Genomic DNA, 25,577 nt, shown 5'->3' with positions numbered 1-25,577 from the left:
GGCGAGACGCGGGCTACACGCGGACGCCAGGGCGGGGCCGGGCCTGGCGGCCCCCGCGCGCGCGCGCGCGCGCGTCCGGGCGGAGCGCGGTAGGCGGGGCCGCGCGCGGCGCGGCGGCGAGGGGATCGCCCCCTCCCCCAGGTCAGTGGTGCGCCGCGCTCCGGGCGGCGCGCCCGGCGCCGGGAGGGGAGGGACGGCGGTGCGGCAGGCCTTGCCCGCCCCGTTCCTTACAGGGCTGTTCCCCACGGTGGCGCGCTCGGCCGCCGCCAGGGCTGCAGTGGGGACTGCGCTGTGGGGAGGGTCGTGCAGCCCCCCGGCTGGCGGCGGTCGGCGGGAGGGGAGGCGGCGATGGGGCGCGTTTCGGGCCTGGGCCGCCCGCCCTGGCCTCATTGTAATCCCCACAGGAGGAGGCGCGCGACGGGGTCGGCTTGTTTCTGATCTTTCCGCGAGTGGGAGGTCCCCGGGACTGCGGCGGAGCACAGTTTAAAAGCTGAGGGAGCCTGGGTAATTTCAGGGCTGAGAGAAGGGGAAGGGCCCTGCCCGTGGGAGACAAAAGGGGGTAGTTTACTGCCTCATCCCCCCCCCCTCCGCCTTGGGGCAGCCCCGTGCCGGAGGAAGAAGGTTACCCCGCCTGCTCCCTTGCCGCCCTCTCACTCAGGTATCCCCAGCCGCCGCCACCGCGCTGCGGCAGCGCGTGCTCAAGGCCCCTTTGGGGGGAGGGCGGACCACCCGCGCTGGGCACTGCGCCCGGGACAGGCATGTGGCGAGGCCCGGTAACGCCCGGCCGCGCAGAGGTCGCGGCGGAACCGTGCCGTGCCGCCAAGGGAGGGCGCCGGCCTTACCCTTCCTGCGGAGGCGCGACGTGCTCCCCTTCTGATTGGCTGCTTGGCGGCCTGCTCCCGCCCTCCCCGGGCACGCAGCCAATGGGAGGCGGGCGCCGCCGGAGGCCGTTGGGGGGGCGCCTCGGCCGTTGTTTTTCTCGAAGGCCGGGGGGAGGGGAGGGCGCTCTCCCCCCCCCCCCCCCCGAGGTGGCGGTTGGAAAAGTCTGCGGGCGGTTAAACCTTATTGTAGAAACAGATAGCGGACAGTAATGCCGTGTCGCGACGGCGGGTCTCTGAGAGGCCCGCTCCGGACGCCTCCCTGCCCTCGCCCTCAGAGGCCTCGACCGCTGCGGCTCGGGTCGCGGTGGGTCGCCTCTGGCCCGCAGCGGCGCTAGGCCTCGGCCGTTGGTGAGGCACAAGTTTTCTGAACTTTTATACACTCTACAGTACAGGGCGGTCATGTTAAACAAATGGTAGAATTGCTGAAAGATTTTTTGGAAACTAGGCCGGATAGTACCACAGTGGTAGAGCTGATCTGTCATTCTGCTGAACTGCCCTGATTTATTAACTTTTTGTTAACTCTACACGAGTAATTTTGGACTCCATCTGGAAAGACAATTTCCTTGTATAAAGTGTATCTTACATTAAAGTGATATTGGAAAGTGTAGTATAGATTTGTTTCTGCTCTTCAGAAAACTGTAATCTGCTAATTTGTTCTGATAGCTCTTTATCCTGATTATTTCTTGCTTATTTCTGGATGTACTTTATAGCTAGGTACCTTTGCTACTATAATCTGGCATTAAGGCTTCGTGATGAATCTTAGGCAATATGATTGCTGTTTTCTTGCAACCCATCTAATCCTATCCAGTTAAAAAATCATCCCTGGGGTCACTGTGATTGGATATAAGGTTCTGTTGGCTATGAAAATGTATTTGCCAGGCATTTATGAGTTGTTTCTGCTGGCTACCCCTTGTTACAAGAGACTTTTCTCCTTGTCTTAGTTCTTGACTGTCCACCAGACTGACATGTATTCTGTCCTGGGTTGCAGGTGTTGAGTTTTTCAGTGTTCTTGCTTATCCAGAGGTAACATCTTAAAAAGGTGATGTACCCTGTCCTGTGCAGAGTCTTCTGGGTTAGTTTTTAAATACCGGACAAGTTTAAAATAAAAATAATACATTTATTCTACTAAGTATGCAAATAACAGGCTTATAACTTGGACAAAAAAGTTACAAGTGAAGAGCATATAAAATTATGCCCAGCATCAATTACTTACCAGCTTAAAGATATTTTAGCCTTTTTTTTCAATTGTATACATCTTTTACCATTATTACTATACAGTTGTTAAGACCCATAGTGTCAAGAGTGATTTTTTTTTTATTGCGTCTGTATTGTGATAGCATCTAAATGTCCCTGTCAGAATTGAGGATTTGCTTCAGTCTGTACAAAATGATTTGTTCTCACAAGAAAATGACCATTTAAACTATTACACTAAGTGGATGGTATTGAAGATCTTTATGTACACAGTTTTTTGAAAAATATTTTCAAATTGACATTTTTTTCAAAGTAACCTACTTAAGACATTTCTATTTTATTCCTTTTTTGTGTGTGTAAATAATTATTTGCTGAAATGGATTTTATCATCAGGCAAAAGTTCTTGTTTAATAAAAACAGGTGGGAGCAGGGACTTGGCACCGCAGTTTTTCACTAAGTGAAACATACCTATTGAGGTGTTCAGTCTACTGCCTGTGAATAATTTTAGAGTTTATTTGATTAGCACATACAGTGTAGCGTAAGCATGTTCTGGAATAATCTTTTTTTTTCCAATTTTTATATTTGCATCATACTGTCAAGTTTCTGTAAGCGCAGAGAGGTCTGTATGCAGGCCTTGCAGTCCCTGTTGAACCACTATGTAATAGCAGGATCCTTAGCCTGATTTAATCGGCTTTCACTTTATTCATGATAGACAAACAGAGCTGAATCTGTGCTGGGCTGTTTGCAATATAATAGTTTCAGCTGATGTTGGTCAGTATGTGTATTCTGTAGGTGGCATTCCCATACAAGCACATAGTAATCTAATTCCTTATTTCTGTTATTTATAAAATAATGATTCACAAATTCTGATGTCCTCTTTAAGATGAGTGGTTGTCCATGAGTAATTTCATTAGTGGTTTTATTCAGAGTGCAGTGCTACACAGAATGAGCAACAGAGGGGAAAGGTACCCACTCATTGATATAGCAACCAATTGTACTTTTTCATCCTGTATTGCAAGCCCATAGTTCAATAACAGGTATTGATGTTAATTAGGCTGTTTACATAGCATTGAGAAAAAGCTGTTTAGACCCATCACTACTTATGTGTTTAGGAGTACTAATGCTTGCCAAAGGAATATGGGTCACCTTCTGTATAAGGGGAAAATAATATTGTATTTTTTCCAAAGAGTTGATGGAGGATTTTGTTTGTTTTACATACAGTTCTGAGGGAAGCAATGAGACTGAAACTTCTGGGTCTTCTGACTAGATCTTCCTGTGTTTTAGCAGAAGTATGCCGATGCCAAAGCTTTAATAAAATTGGATGTCCACTGTTAAAACTGAGTAATGAAGTTGACAGAACAGCCCACAGAACAGCAGACAAGATCTGGAACTTGCATGCTCTGAAAACTGATACCTCTTGTTTGACAAGTCAATGTGCCCAAGTCAAGAATTGGCAGTTGCTCCAAGGAAATGTATCAGTTTTGGGAAAAAACATATATTATCAGAGTGGGGAGACTTTTTTCCCACCCTGGGAAGGTTTTGATGCGGCAATGACGGAAAACTACAAACTCAATAAAGAGCATATTGAAAAGCTTAGGGACATACCAGCAAGATGTTACTCAGTTGTATCAACTGGTAAAATTATTCCAAAACACAGTATCCAGCCAGTTAAGAGGCCACCAAAGGCACCACGGACCAAGCAGCCATCCAGAACTAACCAGCCACTACTGTCTGATACACAGGTAAAGTATATTTGTGGTCTGTGTAGCATTAAGATAACTATTGATTTAATTTACATTCAGATTTGGGTTTAGAAAAACATTTTAATGAAATTAATATATTTATTTGGTGAGTGGTTTTCAATATTTACTCTAATGTGGTCACAAAGGGGTTGGAACTCTGCAAACAGAAACTTATTAGAAACCAGTGTGTCTGGTATTTTGAAAATGAAATGGAGATTTTCTAACTGTGTAACAAAAGTGGAGGGAAGAAAACTGGTTCCTAAAACTGGAAGACATGAAATCCATTAAAAATAGTTTAAGCTAATGGCCTCAAATCATGTTTAATATTGAGAAATAAAATTTAGTTTTCAGAATAATTTAACTTTCCCTAGGTATCCCTGCTTGTTCAGTTCTATAAAGTTTTAAGCCTACAGTCTATTTTTAACAGAAATAAAGATAAAAGTAAATAATATAAATCTCAAATATTCAGATTAGGTTTTGGAAGCTCAGGCTGTGTTCTTGAGCATGACTCTGCTTCTTTTTTTTTTCCTCTTTTTTTTAGCAGTCATAGCATTTCAAACCATAGTGAAACAACTTTAACACTGTTGCAAAGTAAATTCTATTTCATTGTTAGTGATAAAATGTGTTGGAGTAACATCTGCATGAAGATCTGAAAGTACTTAATTTGAAACCTTACAGCATTTTAGAAAGGTAGGAATTTATTTCTATTCTGTCAGTGGGAAAACTGAGGCATGGATGTGGCCTGTGCTACTTGCAGAAAATTATTCTATAGGTAGAAATAGTACCTTGATCTCCAGCCTCCTAGGTATACAGACTAACTGCAACAACAAACTGCTTTGGATAAAATCAGATACATAGAACAAGTAAGTGGACTAGTGCAAGTTTGTAGCTGCTAGTCCTTAAGCTAGTTCTTTGCAGGCCTTGAATACTAACTAAGGCAAGCATTAAGCATATCTTGAATATAAGATCTCCAAGAAAAATCCTGGTGTCAGAAGTGTCGTTGTTCTCTCCAAGGTACAATAACAACTGAGTTCCAGGGTATTGTTAGTAAAATAGTACTATAGCTGAGACTGAGGCAAGTATTGCACTTTCAGAAATAACTTCCACATTGCAAAATGTGCCCATTCCATGTTCTGCTGAATGTGAGCACAGAAAATAAAGTTTTAATGCTTGCCTTCTAGTGATCTAAGCTCATGTTCAATATGTTGTATGATTAACAGGAATATGCTTTAATATAAAGATTTCATTATAGACAATTTAGTTCCCAAGTAAATTTTCCTGTTGCTTGGAAGAGAGAAAAATGTGTAGAAAGAACTAGTTCTAAAACCCTTCATACTGTTTCAGGCCTGTTATTTGTGCTATGACATTATATTCAGAGCCTGCTTCTTTTATTTGTTGTGTGAATCAAAGTGACAATTTTGTAGATTCTTGAGGCTTGTGAATGGCACTATAGAATGCTAACAGTTTCTTTGTTTCACATTTTCATATATATATATATATGTAAGTAATAAGCACAACTATTTTACTTTCTTCCATTGTGAAGAAAGAGAAAACTCTGCTGGAAATACTGAAATAATAATATACTTTCTGAGGAAGTTTCCACACTGCACAATGCTGTGCTAGAAATCACATAAACTAAGACTAAAACAACATTTGCTATTTTTGAACAAACCCTCCGTGCTTTTGTCTGATGGATAGCTCCACCTACAGGGATGCTGACATGCTGTCACCTTGACTCCACAGGCTGACAGCATTTTGGAATAAGCATTTTTTTACCTGTTAACATATTTCCATATCTATATGTAGTACAGAGAACTAACTTAAAGATGTGACTGATTTTTGCAACATGACTGATACAAGTACAGCAAATGGAGAATCTCTGAGTTTTTTTCAGTGTGCTGTCTATTTTCTCTAAATCCTGCTGTCATGAAAAGCTGATCTTTTCTTCCTGTACATGCTCTGAGGTAAACAAGGGCCCTTCCATAGCATAGGCCGTATTGTCACTGCAGTTAGCTAAAAGCAGGCTGCTGTGTCTTCTTTCCTTGTAGGCTGCCTTAGTAGTTTGTAACAATCTGCCCTTTGGACCCTAATTGTAGACCCACTCTTAAGATTTTCTGTTAGATGAACCCCAAAAGTCTCATGTTTTCTATTCAGAAAGTCTTGACAATTAACAACCTTTTTTTGCAGTATAATCCAGGAATAGACTGCTTCCCATCCTTCCCCAGTACACATCTTCATGTGTTGTTTACAGGTAGAATGCCAAGCACCAACAATGGTAAATGGACTGTTTTTTTCAGGATAGATGGAGGAGTTTCTTGAAAGTGGTTAACTGGTTTAGTCAGTCCCTCAGTGATTAGCACTACCACTAAGTTTGGTTAATCTCATAAGGTCTGAAGGCATGAACGGTCTCTGAGCTAATTTTTAAAGCTATAGCCATGTAGTCTAGAAAAAAGACTTGACATTCAGTTAAAGGTGTCGTAGCTGCTCTGTCCTTAAGATAAAGACTGACTGCTATGGTGATGTGAGGATTAAGTACCTCCTGCAGATTTTCTTTCTTAAAAATTTCTGTGTCCTTAAGATGAAAGGGATGGACTAAGTGGAGAATTATGGTATTTGAGTTATGTTACATGAGCCTATACTGTTAGGTGTTTGGGGGTTTGTGATGATATGAAAACTGAGTTGTTGAGGGACCTAGACTGGCTAATCTGCTAATTGTTTTGGTTCTCAGAATAGGATTTTAATGAATCCCACAGCTTTAGTCAGAAAGAAAGACTGGGGAGGGTAGTTGGAGTTTCTAGCACCAGTACAGATCGTACATGCTGTTCCTTTGAATTTTGCAGGTGAAGGTGACATAACAGAAAGCATGGGATTAAGGTTGACCAGCCAGTCCTGTCTGTTTTAGGATTTTTAGGATTAGCTGAATCACTGTTTAGACTTTTTGACTATATCTCCATTGACTATTTTGACTATTATGGGAGCTTAAACATCTTGACTGCCTGTAGACACCTAGATTTTTGGTGTCTTAATCTCAGACTGAACCCAATTTAAAATGTCCCCATCAAATGGGTTTTCAGTAAAGGTGAAAGAATGCACTGTAAAAAAGCTAGTGCATATCTGAAATGCTATTTCAGGCTGGTAATCTTAGCAGCCAACTTCTGGTGCTAACTGGAGTGCATCTACATTGAAACTAAAATCACAGTAGTAAATTGGAAAGTCTGTCCTGTAGTGCATCCGCTTTGAAACAAACAATAGTACAAACAATAAACCATGGAAAGCATAGAACAGGATAGAGATTTGCAGATTATATACTAGCCAGAAGACAACGGTTCACCCTCTAACTCTTGACAAAAAGTGCTTTTGGGGGAGAATTGGTTATTAGAAGTGCCCATGGGTGAACGTGCATTGGTAATTTGCATTGGTAATTTAGAGACTGAGAATGGATTTATACAGCAAATAGTGTCATAATGCAATTCTGTGAAAGTACTCCAGCAAATGAACTGAAAATATAATTCCACTGTTATTCCACTAAATATAGTTCCATTGTTAACTCAGCTTTGTAGACTAGTCATGGAAATACACCTACAAAATTTCTCACTAAATATTGTAAATTAATTTTAAGGTTTATTTTCTTATAAATTCCTGGACTCATAAGAGTAAGAAAGTAGAATAGCAGTATAATATAACTGTTAGTGTTTATGAAACAAAATGATAAATAAGCAAAGCTTTGGAAATGATCACAAAATGTTAACATTAAAAGAGAATAGAAAGTTTAAACATGTGGCCTTCATTCTCATCACTGATAACAGGCCTCCACCACACCCAACAGTAGGAATCCTTTTCAAGCACTACTGTTTGGTATATGAGTGTTGTGAGAATATCATTTGGATTTTAGGTTGAAGTGTGCTGTCGGTATAAATGCTTGCAGTTCTTTTTTTCATTTGTTGTTAGTTACATCCCCATTTTGTTTTTATTACAAAAAGCTGGGAAGTGACTGATCCACAATGAAAAGCATTGCTTTCTGGATATCTTCCATTACATTGTACTGAAAAACATTATCATGGGACATACATAGTATCAGAACAAAGAAATGTATTTTAATTGAGTAGTAGAATGTTTGAATCAGTTTATTGTGACTTGTTTGATTAATCAAGAAGGTCTTTACACAGATGACTTTCTGATTTTTTTGCCATGCATGAATTGTTCTCATTGCAAGTGTATGACAATATCGTTTTCCCCCATCTTTTTACAATGTGCCAGTTATTTGTTTCAATATGGCATTTTAGTTAATTAAGATTATGGAATACTGAGACAAACTAAGGCTGTTGTGTACTGTCTGACTATGGTTGCAGTTGAGACTGTATTGTTAGTGCAAGATTAAAGGGCAACGCTGTAGATGTGCAGGAACTACAACTGGCAGGGAAGACTTGTGATTTTCTGTGCTACAGTGTTAAGATGACTTATATTCCAGGAGTTACCTGGGCAGTAAGCTTTGTGCTCAGAGGAACATGATGCTTGCAGTTGGAACTCATGCTTGACTAAGGAAGATGGGATCATTTAACCCTATATATATCTTTATAACATTGTTCTTTTAAGCTGATATTGGGGATGTCTTGCTGTTGATTTCGGTGGTCAGCTGAGTATGTCACAAGCTGTAGGATGGGAGAGTAATAGCAAGTATAGCTCTACTCTTAGAGCATTTGATTGATATTCAGGAGAGAAGGGCTCAGTTTATGGCTCTATCACAAAGTTTTTTGGTGTGACTTACTCATGTCACTTGGTTTGGTCTCAGTCTGTGAAAATGGGATACGTTTGCTTCCCCACTTAACTAATAACTAATCTCATTAGCATCTGTACACCAGGAGGACAGCATGGCAATGCTACTGTAGAAAAGAGTGAATAAATGAAAAATTTCACTCTGATAAATTTGAGCCAAACAAATGTCATATGAACACCTTGCTTCAGCCTTTCCCTAACTCAAATCTTTATTCCTTTGGCACAGAATCTGATGCAGTGCACTGCCTTTGCAACAGCAGATGAATATCATCTTGGTAATCTGTGTCATGACCTGACTTCACATGGATATGTTGAAATAACAAGTTTGCCTAGAGGTAGATTTTTAAAACATATTAAAAGCAATGTTATACCTTGGGAAATGAAATATGGGTGAGGAATATAATTTTCTATAACTTCTTATATTCTTATTTTGGTAGTACACTGGCATATATCATCCTTCCTAAAAACAATATTGTTTTATTAAAAGTTTTAATTTGCTTAAAGAAAAAAGAACATAAACCTAAGCCTTCCAGACTAGCAGTATAACCAGCACTAGCTGTTAACCTATGATAATTTTTCTCAAAATTAAACCTATACTGAAAGTATTGAAAAATGAGATAGTCCTAGAAATGCATGCAGGAAAAGTAAATTTTGAAAAATTCTGATAAAAAGAATTTCTACTTTCTATGTCAGTGTTTCAGTAATATGATACCAGAGTGCTTCAACTGTCAATCCATTTTATAATTTGAAGTGTTGCATCTTCTTTACGTACCTGTATTTTTGTTAATGAAAATCATTATGGTTTGAGAATGTAGGGAAACACTTGGTATGTATTTTATTTCTGTAATTATCTCCTGATATTTTGCAGTTGGTTAAGAGAAAGGCAGAAAATTAAGATGGTATTTCCACTTCTAAATGTTCTTGTCTTTAGGGCATGGGGTTTTTTGTTATTTATTTTCTAACACCAAGTAGTGGAAAACAGACATTTTTGAAGTCGTCTTATTTTGAAATTAGACTTTGGCAGAACATCTCAGCTTACCGTTAGTGAAGTTACCCTTTTTAATACTTCTTCTGTTTGTACTTAGGTATTTCAGTACTTTTTCTCTTGTCATGGTATATGTTATGACTTACCCCTAGGCTTAATTTGTAAAGAAGAGGAAGGGATGCAGGCGAGAATCATGCTGACTAGGTGAAATGTAAAATATATATACATATAGGTGTTTATTTCCAGTAAAGAGAAAGTAGCTGATATTCTGTATTGGACCAAGTATAGCCTACTAATTGTTGAATGCTTCACTTCAGCTAGGCCTGAGCAAAGTAACTCGCTCTGGTTCCATACAAAATATCTCTGAAGACTTGGGAAAGTATGGCTTGGAAATAGCTGAAGTATACAACAAGAAGAAAAGCAAATGGAATTTTAGATAGTTTAAAAGACCTTATGTGCTAGAAAAGCTGTGATTTTCCTATGTTGGAAGTATAAGGGAATATATATTTTTTTGAAGGAAGAGATTATATGAAGCTAAGAGGAATGAATGGTATTGTTTGTGGGCATTTCAGTAGAGGTTATCAAATATCTGGCTGCCTTGCAAACATTTAATAGGCAAAGTGTGATAGTACTATAGTGGGAGTGCATTAGGGAACTTAATATTAACTTTATGTTATGGAAGAGGGGCAAGAGATCACAGAATATGTGACCTTGTAAGTGAGAACAGAATCTTGCTTTTTTTTTTTTGCTTTTTTTTTTTTAACCCAAGATATACTGTGGGTCGTCTTACTTAGATTAACATGGAAATACAAGGTGCTATACAATACAGGCTTCGTGTTCCTTTGTAGTTTCTTTGTATTAAAAACAATGCTGGGTTCTTTCACTGCTTCAGGATAGGAGCTTTGTACAGTGCCCAGCATGATTGTGGATTATTATAGGGCAAATATTGTTGTGGCTGGTGTTTTACCCTGGAAGTATGGGTCTTGCCAGTCCTTTCATTTCTTCGTGGTGTGTTTTTGACTCTTCACAGTAGATAGTCTGTTTGTCTATAGTTTGGAGAAAGAAATGATGAAAGGATGTTTGATTGTGCCAGCAGATTTGATGTTTTGTTGGCGTGAGGATAATACAATGGTTGATTACCAACTCAAACATTGTATCTTAAAAAATTAAAAAATATTAGTACATAGAATTCTAAATTAACAATTATTGTGCAGATTTGTTGCTTTGTAGTGTTCTTCCCAAGCATTATTCTTTTTCTGACATCTTTAGAAACAGTTTAGAGGCTGTACCCGTGTTTGTAATGAACCAAATTCACTTCGTCTGTACATGTTTTAGCCGGAGTGGATAAATAAAATTGAAGTATGAGTGATGTTTGGAGGGCAAGTGAGAAGATGCAGATAAATGTTTCTTCCATGGTGAAATCCAACTTCACACCCAAATTTTGTTCTAATGATTAATCAAGTCCTATTTTTCTGAATTGGAATAGCAAGTGATGGAGAAGTCTTTAAAGGGCTCATACAGAGCAACTGTATGATCTCAGTTTGGTTACTAGCAAAAATTTATATCCAATATTTAGTCATCTCTTCCTGCCTTCTTAGTCTACCTGGCTGCTATTTTTCAGCTTTAATGGTAAAGCAAATGGTGGAATTTGTACACAGACTGAATTTGATGCCTTGGCTTTTTGACTTGTGATCTTTCTGCAAAAGGGTTGAATATTTTAATGCTGTGTGTGTTAGGCTTTGTAAATTCCTCTTTGCGAAGTCTCACTTTACAATAGAGGTAGGGTTTTTTGCTGGTCTAGCTTCCACTAGTTCTTCAAACAAGATGAGTCATGCTGGAAAGTAAGCTTTTTTTGGCATAACCACATCAGGACTTTTATAGCTATGTCTATGTTAGCAAGTAATACAGTACAATAGGAGCGGATCCATAGAAAAAACTGTTTTGAGAACCCAGCATCCACACCGTGCACATTTTTAGACATTCTACTTGCACTAGCTTGAGTTTGGTCCTCTGTACTGAATGCCCATTAGTGGCTGGAGTATCTTAGGTGCACTTCTGGAGTCCATCTTTCAGTTTAATTTCATGCAAGAGAAATTTGTACTCTGACACTGTTCTGCAATGCAAATCAAAGTGCTGTAAACAGGGATGATTGGAAGATTTGTCTAAAAAACATGTTCCTGATCCAAAGGAAAATGCAAATGCAGATGCACTTTCTGCTGTCTTGGGGGTATGCTTTTTCATGTTTCTGACTGTTAAAGCAAGGTCAGCAAAATCTGAGTGCAAATTAGTTCCTTGCTGTATAGAAAAGAGAAAGATTTTGATCTTCTGTGCAGGCAGATTTGAAAGGTAATTCCTTTGCAGCTGTGGGAAAACTTCCATGGTTCACTCACATTACACGTCAGTTCTGTGTTCTCTATTCTGTTCCTGTTTTTTTACTGTGCCTGCAACAGTTTTCTCTTGAGTCTTTTGTTCTTCAAAAATGCTACATTTCATAATTAAAGTTTCCAGTGAAGTTTAACAGAGTAGTTGAATATATAGAGAGTGTGAAGCTTTAGAGAACCAGTGAACTTTTATATTGTAGATGTTTTCTGGCAAGCATTTCCATCAGAAAAATAAAATACAGAACTTGCTTTGAAAGTGTTATCAAATCACTGCTGAACTGTAATTATATGTTTGTAGCTATCATCTTTAAGAGTCCAAATAGTTCTGTATTTAGAACTTTAATCCTGTTTGTTTATTTTAAACTAGATGCTGCAAATGTTTTGGTGATTGTCACTGAGAAGTCTGCAAAAGATGATGATGCTGGCATGATTTTTTTCTTCAGGTAAGTTGTAAACCATGCCTGAAACATATTATTTTACAATATCAATCCCGTGAAAGAAGTTGTGCAGCTTGCTGGATCATTGCACCATATTCCTCATGAATCTCGAGGAATAACTGTCCAATCATTAAAAATCAAAATGATTGAAATAATTAAAAATAACTTGCTTTTTCATGTTTCTCATTACTGTGGTTAAAAAGTGACTATTATGTTTACGTATAAACACGATTACATTTCTTGATTCACAGTGACAAGAATTGCCACTGTACAGTTTGAGTATTGCATTAAAACAAATTTTAAATACTGTAATTTCACCTCAGTTTTTCCTTTAATTCACAGGGAAGGGGCTGTTGTGTTTTGGAATGTGGAAGAGAAAACTGTAAGTCAAGCAAATTAATACTTCATAAGTAGATGTTTTGTCAGTCCACAAAGCCTTGCATGCTTGGGTTTTGCTGGGGAGCTTGGATCTCTTCAGAAGGAAAAGGACTGATTCTTCTCCTAATCAGTGCAGCTGCTTGCCTGCTGCTGCCCTCAAGTGTGCGGGTTGCTGATATGTCATCTTTAAGTCTTTCTGCACAAAATAAGCAAATGTATGTATGTGTAACATTCAAAGTGGATGAAATTTTCTACTTAAGGCCAGAAATCTGAAACCTTGATCTAGTGAGACTGACAGAAAGAAAATCCTTGCAGCTATACATACTGAAGGAATAAATCAGAAAAATCAACCTGTGAAATCAAAAGTTTAAAATAGATGTTTGAAAGGTACTTATGTAACAGAAGATGAGTTAGCAGAAAATACTTATTCCAGAGCCATTTAAGTCAAAGCTACTCAAAATTTGTATTTTAATAACTTTGAAAAAGCCAAACTTTGTAAACAATTGTTTTTTTTTTTTTATATTGCTTTGTTTTTCTACCTGTTAGTAATTTTCCTAAAGGAACATTCATTTTTATAGATTGGTATAATCATTAAAATGTTAACGTAGAATCAATATATCCCTTATAATTTGGTGGTTTTGCTGACCAAAAGGATATGCTACAGGCATATTCATTTTTTATGAATATATTTATAATTATTTACAGATATTTACATATTAATACTTTTAATTTTTTCTTACTGTGGTTAAATAAAGCTGAGTGTCAGATGTATAAATACAAATTATCAATCCTGTCTGTATGCAAGATACATGGAACTAATTGGTGATTAGACAGATGATACAGAGATGCACAGAGGTTCACAGAAAGATTTTTCATTAAAATATATTAAAACACAGAGCAGTTGTTTCCAGACATGAACAATTTCTGGATTCAAGTTTGTTGTTTCTGTTTCAGATCCGAAATGTTCCTGATTTCCTGTCCTTTTTTTTTTTTTTTTTCCTTCCCTTCTTCACTATATCAGCTGGTCTACAAAGAAATACTAGCTCTCCCTCCAGACCTTGCCTGTAGCACATTTAAATTGCTATGGCTATAACAACAGTACTGATTCACAGGTATTACAGAAAACCAGCTGCCTAACCCCCACTGATTTCTGAGTTGAGCACCTTTACCCATTGGGCTACTTGAAAAAAACTCATTTTGCTGTACCTTTTTACATGCTTTAGTACCTTTGAAAACTTGACATCCCATTCTTCTTGTCAGGGTTAGTAACCTTAGTTGGTCTATTGTTAATTTTACTCATAATAGAGGAAGGCTGGATTTTTCTGCTTTTTTCAAATCCTAGTCAAAATTTTAACTTGAAAACAGCTTGCTCAAACAGAGTGAGTGCTTTTTATGCACAAATTTTAATGAACCAAAACTGAAATAAGAAAAAAACTGTTCTATAGAACAGAAACTGAAAGTATTTTATTGTAGGACAATTGTAATGAATGCAAATGCAGCTATTAATTGATGTCTTCTTACGGATCCAAACATGCAGTGGAGGAAACAGTGATCTATTGATAGAATGTGTAGTGCTCCTTAGTTTTCTTACAGAAAAAATACCTGGGTTATCTCAAACCAGCAATATAAATTGTTTTAATGATGGTGGTAACCAGCCACTGGTTGTGTTAATCTTTTCTGTTGGTAGAGCTGGACCCAGAAGCTGTCATCTATCCACAGTCTCATATAAATACTGGCACTTATATTTCATGGTTACAGTGTTTCATTTGACTTGAAAAGCTAAAAATATTTCCCATTGGCTTTGTTAATCTTAAAAAAAAAAATTTTTTTTTTTTTTCAGATCTTAAAAAGAATTTGGGGGTGGCTCCTGGATGCAGTATTATTCTGTCATTTCAGATTATTAGAACTGTATTTTATAAACCAAAATATATTTAGATATTTTTTAAAGTAGACAGGATTATATATATCAGCCCAAAGCCATACACTATTCTTTAGAATGCAAAAGTCATTGGTGAGAGAAGAGTTCACTTAAAGCATGTGAGAAGTGACAAAAACAAACAGCCCCATCTCTGCTGCCTTCCCTCTTAACCACCAAAATGATAAATCAAAGTTTGGAAAATTGAAATACACATAACACAAAGACACATAACGCCCTGCTGCAAGACTAATTACAAAAGTTATTGTTTATAAATTGGGGCTTCATGACTTGTAAATGGGAAAAGAGACATGGTGGTGGTATCACAGGATAACCCTGAGCAGCACATAATTTGGATACAAAAAAGATGAGTTGTATCAGCCAAGGCATTGCCATTAGGGATAGAAAAGTATTAATGCCATTGTGGAAGGCACTAGTGAGACTGGACTATGATATATGGTTTTGTGTACTTACTGAAACATTCAGTAAAACTGAATGTAGAGAATGGATGTGAATGGATATAACTGCTCTTAAAAAATACTCCAGAACAATTTATTGTGGAAGAAAAAAGATTTTAAATTAAGGGACACTTAACACAGAAAGTAGTAACTACAGACTGATCACAAATAAATAGAAACTGAAAACATAAAATATGGCTTCTGAATACCTGAGCAGGAACTTTGTGGATCATCTTACCCAGCAGAAGTAGTAAGGGCAAAAAGCCAGGCAAGCTTCTGGGTGGAGTTTCATCTGTTTTTTAAAGGGGAATTGTACCAAGTGTTTGCCTGTAATAGCAAGAGCTTGCATTCAGTCAATCCAGAACATTTCATTAAATGTACTGTGTCACAGGTAGTCCCTTCTATAAAATCAGGGTGGGCCTAAAAGAAGCTCAAATCAATCAGTGGAAGCTTTTGCATTACTTTGAATAGATAAAAGAAAACTGCCACTGAAATACAGTTTCTCACTATCCAGAGTGATGGAAAAGCTTTGGAAATACGCATAGTACAAGACCTATGAATTGCACAGAGTCAGCTAGGGTCTATGAAGCTTTCTTAAATTGTACTGTCTACTGGCTCTGGAAAGCCTGAGCTGGTTATAGTTCTGGAAGGGACTGTTAGCCTATTAACAGCATAGTTGTTAGTATGTTAATAGTAATGGCTTTACAAAGCCAGCTAGGGTATTTGGATCCAAGTGAATACACTCTTGAAATCTGACATGCTGCATTATGGACTGGCTGAACTCTGGCATTGTTTTAGCAGGGCTTGCGTTGCTGAACTGTCCCCAGAAACAGCACACCTGGTTGGCCAAGCTGACTGGTCAAACAGCATACATTTCTTTGCTTAAACAATGGAATATGGAATAATTTTTCATACCCTTTTTTTACCACAATATTGAGAATATATGGCAGGTATTGATCATGCTACTATTAAATTCAGGATAATGAAACAAGCAGTTGCAGCTTGTAGGCCTCTCTTAACAATGAATAATGTTATCATGCCTTATCTAGATAGTATCACCAAAATTCATGAAAGCAATAAGAAAGCTAGCACTGTAAAGAAAATCTCTCTTGCAGGTGATCCAACTGATTTTTAAAGTATATACCTGGAGGAAGTGCTCCATGAACAATTTACTAGCATGCAGTTTTGCACTGAAAGATTGAGTACTGTATTCCATATTTATTTGAAGAGAGTTTTTTAAGTACAAGATTCACCTCTTTAAAGAATTTAGGCACCAAAACTATATTGTTGTTTTAGTGGCTGTTCTGTAGCTAAATACTTTTTAAAAAACTATCGGTGAGTGCTTTTTTTAATTCAGATTTTGTTCTAACTGCAGAATGATTTGTATGAGGGGAGACTTGTAACACGTAGAAAGGAGCAAGGATGAGGAATCTTAGGCTAGATGCTAGAGGAGAAAATTTTGTGAGAAACAAGGCCTTTTCTTTCTGCATCAATTTTTACTGTGCTTGGGAATAAAATGACAATGAGATTACTTCTGAAGTAAAATTGCACATTTAACTGTTTGCAGGGTCAGATGCAGGCAGTTGAAACCATTTAATAGATTTTTGTAGTGAAAAAGGACTTCTAGAATATAACCAGATCCCTGGTAGCTGAAACAAAAACTATTGATTTTAGCAAACTAGTCATGTTACCAAAAACAGCCACCTGATGTACTTACCCTAAAGTTCAGTCCCACACTCAGGCTTCTACCAAAATCTGTAATAGCTCATTGTTGGTGCAGAATACTTCTGCATTGTTTTTGCTGCTGCAGTGGTTAATCTTTACCCTATTCTATAAATGCAGACATTAAATGATTTCAGTTTTCACAGATTCCTTGCAGTTGTTCATAGCCACAAAATTCCCCCACGCAGTCACAGATAACTTCAGAAATAAACAGTGTTAATAATTAATTCATTCTAATACCAGAACTACTTAGCACACCTCTTCAGCATTATTTAAATAACTCTGGCACGAAAGTAGCCTTCATCAACCTATTACAGACTAGAAGATCTTTTGTAGAGTGATTGTATACTGCATGGTAACTCTTCTTACATGTAATTGTCTTTTTCTTAGATGAAGAATATAATGCGAGTGCTAGAACACCATGAAATTCAGCCATATGAAGTTGCATTAGTACATTGGGAGAATGAAGAGATGAACTATAGAAAAGGAGAGTAAGTATCTTCAGGCACTCTCTGTATAAAAGCTAATAGACATCTAAAACAAACGAGCAAAAGCAACTAGTAAAAATGTATCTTTGCTTATTCTTTTTCAAATGAGTAAAATAAGGAAAGGAGAAAACAAATCTAAATTCAAAAATTTTGCCCAACCGTTGACCTTACAATTAATAACCTGTGTTACTTAGTTATGTACTAAATTTTGTAAGCTATGAAACTCCATGTATGCACAACTTAAAACACTTAAACACATTCTTCAGCAATCCCAAACAGAAACTATGCACCTCATAGAAAAAATAAAGATGCATTTTTGAGACAACTCTGATTTTAAAGGAGAAGGTATGGAACTTCTTTGCATAAGCTTTCCTCAGTCACCTCTAGGTTCATATACAAAGATGTATTCTGCACATACTTCACTTCCTAGGAAAGGTATAACTTGAATACTGTGGAAGGAGAAACCTGACAAGCTATCTTGTCTTGTTAAATATATTTTCATCATGGTGAGCAAAAATTCTCTGTGGAAGTAATTCTCAATGTACATGACTGTGTCACTTATCTGTAATTTTCCAATAGCGCCAAAAAACTGTACTCCTGGACAGCACATCATAACACTATAAGCTGAGCTAATAAGGTTAATCCTATTTAAATAAGCTAATGAGTGCTTTTTTTTTTCCCCTGGCTATTTGAAAACTGTTTATACTGTCCAATTGTGGAATCTGTGACTCCTGACATATTCCACAGTGTTTATGCAAGTTTTGCAGTGAGAGTTATATATGATAAACTGAAGGATTCTGATGTCCTACTTTCTTTGCTGCTGACCCACTGTGCTGTAGAGATTTGGAGGAAAGTAACATCATGGCAGGAAGGGAGTGATGTCAAGAAATGACAGGAGAAAAGGAAAACAGAGAGGGATAATACAGGAGATAGTAGGAAGGAAAAGGCCAGTGTTCTGCTTACTCTGAATTATCTGTGTGCACATAGTAATGCTGTGGTTTCCACCACAGCTTGCTGCAGTTTCATCTAAACTTAGGACTAATATTATGACTTACTTTTCTAAACTGAAGAAGTGGTTTTCAATGGTTAGTTTTGGTTGCTGTGAGGTTGAACATGAGTAAAATGCAAGGGTGGGGATGATACCCATATAGATATCTATTTGTGTATAAAATAACCAACCTTTCTTGCAGTATTGATTGCTCTTTAAATGTTCCTTTGCTGGTGGCTTAGTCAATGAAGATGCTTCAATCTTGTTTTTAACAGAGGGCAGTCAAAGCTTCATAAAGGAGAAATCTTATTAAATTCTGAGCTGGATATTGATGAAGTTGTTCTGCAGAAATTTGCCTTTTCAAATGCTCTTTGTCTTTCTGGTAAGTTAATATTGTTTGTAATATCAGACTATACTACAGATTTTGTGAAATGTTATTATAACTGAGACTTGTGCAGTGACAGGTTGGAGGAGAAGACAATGTCTGGTTTTGGTGAATTGTGTAAAGATTGATTGTTCTTCAGTGAGAAGATTAGTTTTTGTAGTTTTTATCTTGTATTTTGTAAATTGGGATTACTTCATTCAATGTGAATCTTCTTAAAGATGAACAAAGCACATTAAGAAACATATTTTGCTCAGTAGAACTTCTGTCTTTTTCATCCTGTTCCCCATCCTAAAGAACTATTCTAGGATAGCAACAAGTACAGAGTCCAGTTTTGGAAACCTGTCAGTAATCTTAGATAATCAATCCTGACATCAATTCCTCTAATAGAAAATGCTAGATTCCAGCTAAAGAAGAGGGTAATGTAAAGCAGTGATACCTAGCTGGGAAGATATACCAGTATCAAAGGTGTGGACTGGAGCCACAGATAAAGTTTGCCAGGCTTACCAGTTAGGGCTCTGTGCCAAAGTTGGTACTTCTGTCCAGAGACAGCAGCAGGCACTGGGAAGAAGTCAAGCTCAGCAGTGGTGCTTGTGGAACTACAGATCTCTGCTGCTTCAGACCTTGAATGAGGTAGGAAATGGGAGCAGAAGTGAGGAGCAGTAAGGCCCTCCTCAGAAAGGCTGTAAAAGAAACTCTGGTTTGTCTACCCCTACTGTTTTTAGGGGAAATTAAAAGATTCATATAGTATGTGGGGAAGCGCACCTTTAAACAGAAAAGACATTAAGAAGCAGCAGGCATGTTTTTGCAGTGATACACCATTTGATCAAGGAGTACAGAATAACTGTATGGTTCTTCACTGTCAAAGAAAGCCAGAGTTATTGAGATATTGGGGTGGGATAGGGAGGGGGGAAGCCTTTAGTTTTCCATAGTTTTCTTATTCATAAAGCCACAACACATGGGAAGACTGGTGCCACATATCTCATTTTGAGAACTGAATGCTTCCTGTTTTATTTTTTCTGAGTGAATTGGGTTAATTCTTGAAACTGATCTGCTATTACTGCATTCTCATCTGGGAATGTGAGGTTTAAAGAACAAAGAGTCTGAATTACATCCTCTTGATCTGTAGAGATCATCCTTTCAGGTTCAAGCTGAGACATAGGGACAATCCATTGTAATAGGACTTGTGGTGCCATTGCTTGCGCTGAACAACTTCCACCGAAGAGGCCTTTTATGTCTTCAGCGAACAGTATATTCACCAAAAACGAGAAGAGAGATTGCTTAAGTTCTAGATCAGCTTCATTAAGTACAGATGTTGTGTATATATACAAGTTAACTCTCCACTGTTTGGGTGGGCTGCATCAAATAGTGGAAAAATGGAAAGTACGAGTTTTGCAAGGCACTGTGGAAATGCAGTGCAGACTCTTTGTTGTGGCACCACATGAAGTCAGCCTGATTCCAGCAGGGCTAATTATCTCCAGCCTCTGAAATGCCTCCTTGGAGTCCATTTTGCAAAAGCTTAGTACAGTAGAGCATTAAATGGCACTCAAAAAACATACCTGAGTTGAAGCAAAAACTCTCCAGGATCTGAACAGATCCTTTGGAGATGAGAGCTGAGCTCAGGTGGATCTTTACCCAGAGCTGGGCTAACCCACAGCCCAAATTTGTCCATAGATGTATGAGCATGGATTGCCTAACACTTATGCTTACTCTGTGTATTAACATGCTTCTTGAAGTAGTATGTTGGCAGATTTAAACTTATGATTACTTGAAAGCATATATACCTCTAACAGTGTTCTGCCTTGTCAACTTTGTGTTGCAGTAAAACTGGCTATTTGGGAATCATTACTGGATAACTTTGTGGAATCTATCCAGTCAATTCCTGAGGTGAGGTCTTGTTTGTATCTCTCCCCTCCTTTTCTCCTGTTTTTTTTGTAGAAGATCAGTCAGATGCAGCTGAGGATATGGAAAAAAACAATTGAATGATTAACAACTTTGATGGTAAAGCCATCAATAGATCTCAGAAAACCTGTAAAGGGGTGGGACAAGAAATCAGCAGTATATAAAGATGGGATGTTTTCTGCAGTGGAATAATATTTACCCTGTGGTGCACTTGCTACTGTTGAATGTTTGTGCATAACAGGACAAGCAGTATTTAAAAAGTTGACCAAACATACTGTGTGGCAGGTTAGTTTCAAAGCAGTGTGCTCTAAAATGAATGTTAATAACAGTTAAGTGAGTAACTTAAGCCATTGTTTTTCATGAGACTTAATTAAATTACAAGGTCCATATCATGTTGCATGTTGTAAAAATTGGATTTGTGGGGTTCAAAGAGAAATCCTGATTTTATTTTTTTTTTAATGAGGGAAATAAATGGCAATCCATTGCTTGTCTTAAGGGAGGAAGAAGTCTATAAAAAGGCTAAGCAGTGGCAAGGTAAAAGAACAATGTCATGACTTAAAAATAGCAAGAGTAATAAGAGAGAACAAATGATCTCCTGTTCAGGAGATCATTCATAGAAAATGTTCTAAGATTCTGTATTGATGCTGATGGTGTACTCAGTGATTTATTGAAAGACCTGGATGAACAGCAGAATGGTGATATTCCTAGATTCCCACATTATTTAGGTAAATCGGGGCTGCAAAACTCAAAGTAGAAAGTAAGACACTATGAAAACAAAATTTAAGAGTTAATAAGCATGTGCATTCAAATTTTAACTCATGTACTTGAGGCTGTACAATTTCAGACTTAACTTCTAGTACTAGTTTATTTGATCAAAGAGTGAAAAACTTATTTTCTCTGCAGATACTAAAGTCAAGAAGGAAGGTGAAACTGTCTCATGCAGATGTAATGCAGAAAATCGGAGAACTCTTTGCATTAAGGTAACTTTTATTTTTGTTATGTTAAAGACATTGCATCATTCAGAATTTAAAATCAAGTTCTGCGTGATATAAAGACTGGAATACCCTTGAAGCTTTGGAGTAGCTCACAGTTTGACCTAAAACACCTTGTGATGAGAGATTTTTTTTTTTGGGGGGGGGGGTGGAATTCCCTTACCTTCTTTTGACCAGCTGTGGGTCAGAGGCAGCATGTGCTGCTATGTTAGTCCAAGAACTGTGCTTCCCACTGGCTCACCACTAGCACTATAGTATCTTAACTGTCAGACAGGCATTAAGCAGCACACTGTAAATGGCGAAATTCCACACCCTTTTCCCTCTCTGGTTCCAGCAGTGCATGTCTTATAACCTGTAATTATAGTAGATACTGCAGTATGCAAAAGAATACCAGGAGGAAGCAAAAAGCTATAAAACCATTATCTCTGGCCTAGAGTTGATAAAAAATTTTTAGTGTTTTGGCCTCTCCTCAGACTTCTGTTCTTTCCCTAGACTTGCTCAGAAACTACTGTTTCATGGGTTTTTCATGTTTTTTTTCCCTCTTAAATGAAATTGGGCCATCAGGAATACACAGCATTATACATTTTTTTCACAAAGAACTCTTAAAAATCAGTGGAGAAAGTAGTAGATGAAAAAAAACCCTACAATTCCTCTTCTAAACATTGGATTTTATATCCCTACTTGAAGGACCTGACAGTAGTGTACAATGATAGTCTAAATGTCCAAAGACTTACGTGAACAGTAGGTTGAAGGGAGATTCTAGCTCTTGGCTTTTATACCATTGAGAGAAAAGACTTGGTTCTGAAAGGTGTACTCTGTTCGCATATCCCAGTATGGAGTATCTGTCATGCTTAACAGTTCTGAAATAATAAACAAGCTGTGATAGACCTGCCCATAAACTTTAATTCACACACTTCATGAGCTTCAGTGAACTGCTAGCATAGAGAAGGAAAGACTTCTCTGCAGATATCAAAAGTTAAGAAGGAAGGTGACAAGAGGTAATGTTGCCATATGGCAAAAACAGTTCTTGCGTGAGGCTGTTACATCTTTCAGTATTCTCAGAAAAGTTTCAGATATGACCAATTTTAAGCAATTACTAAACCTGTATTCTCTTATTATGAAAGAGGAGAGATGCTTTTCATAATTTACCTGAAATTGCAGAAAGCTTTCCTTAATCGCTATGTAAATATTTGCTTCTGTAAACACCCAAAGGAACTTTGTACTACTGTAACCATTCTTTTTAGACACCATATAAATCTGAGTTCAGACCTGCTTATAACACCTGACTTCTACTGGGATAGAGAGAAACTAGAAGAGCTTTATGACAAGACCTGCCAGTTTCTCAACATTAATCGCAGAGTTAAGGTAGGTGTCTTAATATTAAGAGAATTTTCCACATTCAAATCAGCTCTCTTTAGTTCAGTATGGTTACAAACTGCTCCATGAATGTTTGCTTTTATTGTAGAAACCGAATAAACAATGATAGGATCCTATAAACTATACCCTTTTCTATGAGTCTGTAACTCATACTTTACCTAATTTAGGTTAACTACCCTGCCGTGACCATCTAGATTTACATGAATGGATTGCGTATTTCCTGAGCCATTGAATTAGGCTTTATATAGCTCTAAGAAGAGGAGTTTTAATTCTTGTTCTGGAATGTGTGCAAGGAAACAGTTTAAAAAAAAAAATCTTTTTACTGACATGATCATCCAGGTCAGTTCATTGCAGGGTAACATAATACTTACTGCTAGACCAGAACAGGAAGCATGAAAACTACCTTTTCTGGTGCTAGGGCAACCTTAAATATATATTTAATTACTGTCTGAGGCATTCCCATAACATGCATCATATTTGCTTGTGTCTATTTTCATGATTAGATATGACCCAGTAGCTGTTTAGTATCTGCAGATAGTTATCTAAATTTGTATTAATTCTTTTCATGAACCCATTGGAGTAATGGACTAATTCGTGTTAAAACTTTTGTTGCTTGTACATGTTGTCCTACAGGACATGGTTTTGCTCTTTTGCACAGGAAACAAATTAAAATCTTTCAACAGTTATGTTCAGTGAACCCTCTTCTGGGTTGGGTTCCTTTCTTTAGTGATCTCATACAATTTATGGAATCCAGATTTGCTATATATTTGGAATCTGTTGCAGGTAATGAATGAAAAGCTTCAGCACTGCATGGAGCTGACAGACCTAATGCGAAATCACCTGAATGAAAAGCATGCTCTGCGCCTCGAATGGATGATAGTAATACTCATCACCATAGAGGTTGGTTTGTTTTCACTATCACATTGAAGAATGTAATAGCACAAGTGCAATTTATATACTTCCTAATTTTAAAAACAAGATTAGCTTATTCATGTAACATTGTATAAAAGGATTAGTGTTCAGTTTATTGCAAGTAACTTTTGAGTTGCAGCTGTAGTTATCTTTCAGATTATCTGGTTTACAGTATAAGCTGTTTTAAAGATTATTAAAGGAAATAAAAATTCATATTAAGTATTTGTTATTCCACAGGTCATGTTTGAACTTGCCAGAGTAATTTTCTGAACACAGAAGAAGCTAAGGAGGAAGCAAACTGACAACTGTAAAGACAATATTGCCAAGAAAATTCCTGTCTATTGTAAAATCCTGGAAAAAATATTGCAGTTGTCTTTTGTGATAAGTGTACATCATCTACTCAAATAAAAAAAAAATGAATCTATGAACTTTATTCCCAATTGCTGAAACAGTGATGTTAGAGAAGTCTTAATCTATAGCTGTGTTAGTGTGAAGCTGAGATACAAATTATGCATTTTTAAGGAATGTTTTCTAGTGATTGGGCTAGATGCATCCAGGACTGCCCCAGGTAAAGATCTAGCTTTTTTTCTTAATAAACAATGACAGAGGGATGGGTCCCTCTGTAGTGACTATAAAAATTCACTGAAGGAATCTACCACCTTGTCCCTTTGATAGCTGAAAAGATGCTGGTTATTTAGCCACTTCATGCCTTTCTGATTAAGATGAAATTTTCAATAGTATTCCTTAGCTCCTTCTTGGGTAGCAGTGAGACTTTCTGCAGGAAGACTAGTTTCCAAGAACAACCTTAGTGTAACACAACTGGTCTCATCAATCAAGTTACCTGTCATTATTTAGTCTAGGTAAGGTGGGTTGTTTTTTTTTTAATGTTCTACCCATATCAGAAAAAAGGTTTCTGTACTTAAAAATACCTTACAAACACCTGTATACCTATATATGAAATAACCAGCAGAACTTAGGTAAGGTCACTAAGGAAGCTGTAGCAGAATGAGAACCTGAAGTGAGGTTCACAAAATTTCTCTCATACTACTAGACTGTCCACCTTATCATATTACATGATTCTTATCAGTATAGGTTGTAAGGAGTGAATTACTACAGGTTAAGATATCTCAACTAACCTCTATGGTAAATGTGTTGGGTTTTTTTACTTCTTCCTAGTCTACAGGTCTGTAGATTATTATCTCCAGAATGTTATCCTCTCATGAGTGCTGAAAAAACTCTTAAGAAATCTACTTAACTTTTCTTTCTAAATGTGTTTTCAAAGTGCTAGCCCAGAAACTAGTATGCAACCGCTATTTCATCATCTTTTTCTGAATCTTTAGTTATCCAGTTTAATCCACTGTATCCACTTCAGTATAAGGTTAAAATAAAACATCTCAATAACATAACATAGGAATTCTGTTAAAAGCTACTGAAGCATCATTAAGTAGTGTGATGATTACATTTAGGCTAGAAATGAGATTAATTTTACAGTAGTTTACATGCAAGTTCTCTGCTCACTCTAAAACAGTATTTCTGAATGTGATGTTAAGACTCCTGTTGAATACATCAGACATGTACCTGGGGAAAGAAAGTAGAATCAGGCAAAGCTAGAAAAAACATGTGATTATAGACCCATCCTTTAGCCATAAGTTATGTTACCAGTGCCATGGGAG

At 37.6% G+C, this 25,577-nt stretch overlaps 1 protein-coding gene and 2 long non-coding RNA genes across 7 annotated transcripts; 1 reads left to right on the top strand and 2 right to left on the bottom strand.

Annotated features, from left to right (window-relative positions):
* The first annotated feature begins 47 nt into the window (after positions 1 to 47).
* Positions 48 to 24,337, top strand: RMND1 (required for meiotic nuclear division 1 homolog). 4 transcript variants are annotated; one of them, XM_067293575.1, is made up of 12 exons: positions 48 to 141; positions 3,294 to 3,814; positions 8,814 to 8,922; positions 12,321 to 12,396; positions 12,733 to 12,772; positions 17,254 to 17,354; positions 18,615 to 18,721; positions 20,544 to 20,608; positions 21,527 to 21,603; positions 22,860 to 22,980; positions 23,776 to 23,892; positions 24,142 to 24,337. In XM_067293575.1, exons 2-12 carry the CDS (start codon positions 3,308 to 3,310, stop codon positions 24,172 to 24,174), a joined length of 1,353 nt encoding a protein of 450 aa, XP_067149676.1. In that variant the 5' UTR covers positions 48 to 141; positions 3,294 to 3,307; the 3' UTR covers positions 24,175 to 24,337. The 4 variants fall into 4 exon arrangements, with proteins under 4 accessions (XP_067149676.1, XP_067149677.1, XP_013813127.1 ...); XM_067293576.1 differs by lacking the exon at positions 48 to 141 and adding an exon at positions 1,210 to 1,229; XM_013957673.2 differs by lacking the exon at positions 48 to 141 and adding an exon at positions 1,268 to 1,920.
* Positions 12,730 to 19,416, bottom strand: LOC136991578 (uncharacterized). 2 transcript variants are annotated; one of them, XR_010883742.1, is made up of 3 exons: positions 19,229 to 19,416; positions 15,351 to 15,468; positions 12,730 to 12,964 (listed from the first exon to the last, which is right to left on the bottom strand). It is a non-coding gene; the product is annotated as an uncharacterized lncRNA (long non-coding RNA). The 2 variants fall into 2 exon arrangements; XR_010883741.1 differs by lacking the exon at positions 19,229 to 19,416 and having other exon boundaries at positions 15,351 to 17,246.
* Positions 20,605 to 25,577, bottom strand: LOC106496915 (uncharacterized). Its single transcript, XR_001294704.2, has 3 exons — positions 25,404 to 25,577; positions 22,350 to 22,475; positions 20,605 to 20,677 (listed from the first exon to the last, which is right to left on the bottom strand). It is a non-coding gene; the product is annotated as an uncharacterized lncRNA (long non-coding RNA).

The sequence above is a fragment of the Apteryx mantelli genome, chromosome 3, assembly GCF_036417845.1.
Source record: "Apteryx mantelli isolate bAptMan1 chromosome 3, bAptMan1.hap1, whole genome shotgun sequence".
Classification (NCBI taxonomy): domain Eukaryota; kingdom Metazoa; phylum Chordata; class Aves; order Apterygiformes; family Apterygidae; genus Apteryx; species Apteryx mantelli.
This window is presented reverse-complemented; position numbering and strand designations above follow the sequence as displayed.

Excerpts from the sequence above, each read along its gene's own strand:
- RMND1 (XM_067293575.1), top strand. The coding sequence starts at position 3,308 with ATGAGACTGAAACTTCTGGGTCTTCTGACTAGATCTTCCTGTGTTTTA. Across the intron at positions 3,815-8,813 it reads CACTACTGTCTGATACACAG|AATCTGATGCAGTGCACTGC; the intron begins GTAAAGTATATT and ends CCTTTGGCACAG. Across the intron at positions 8,923-12,320 it reads AATAACAAGTTTGCCTAGAG|ATGCTGCAAATGTTTTGGTG; the intron begins GTAGATTTTTAA and ends ATTTTAAACTAG.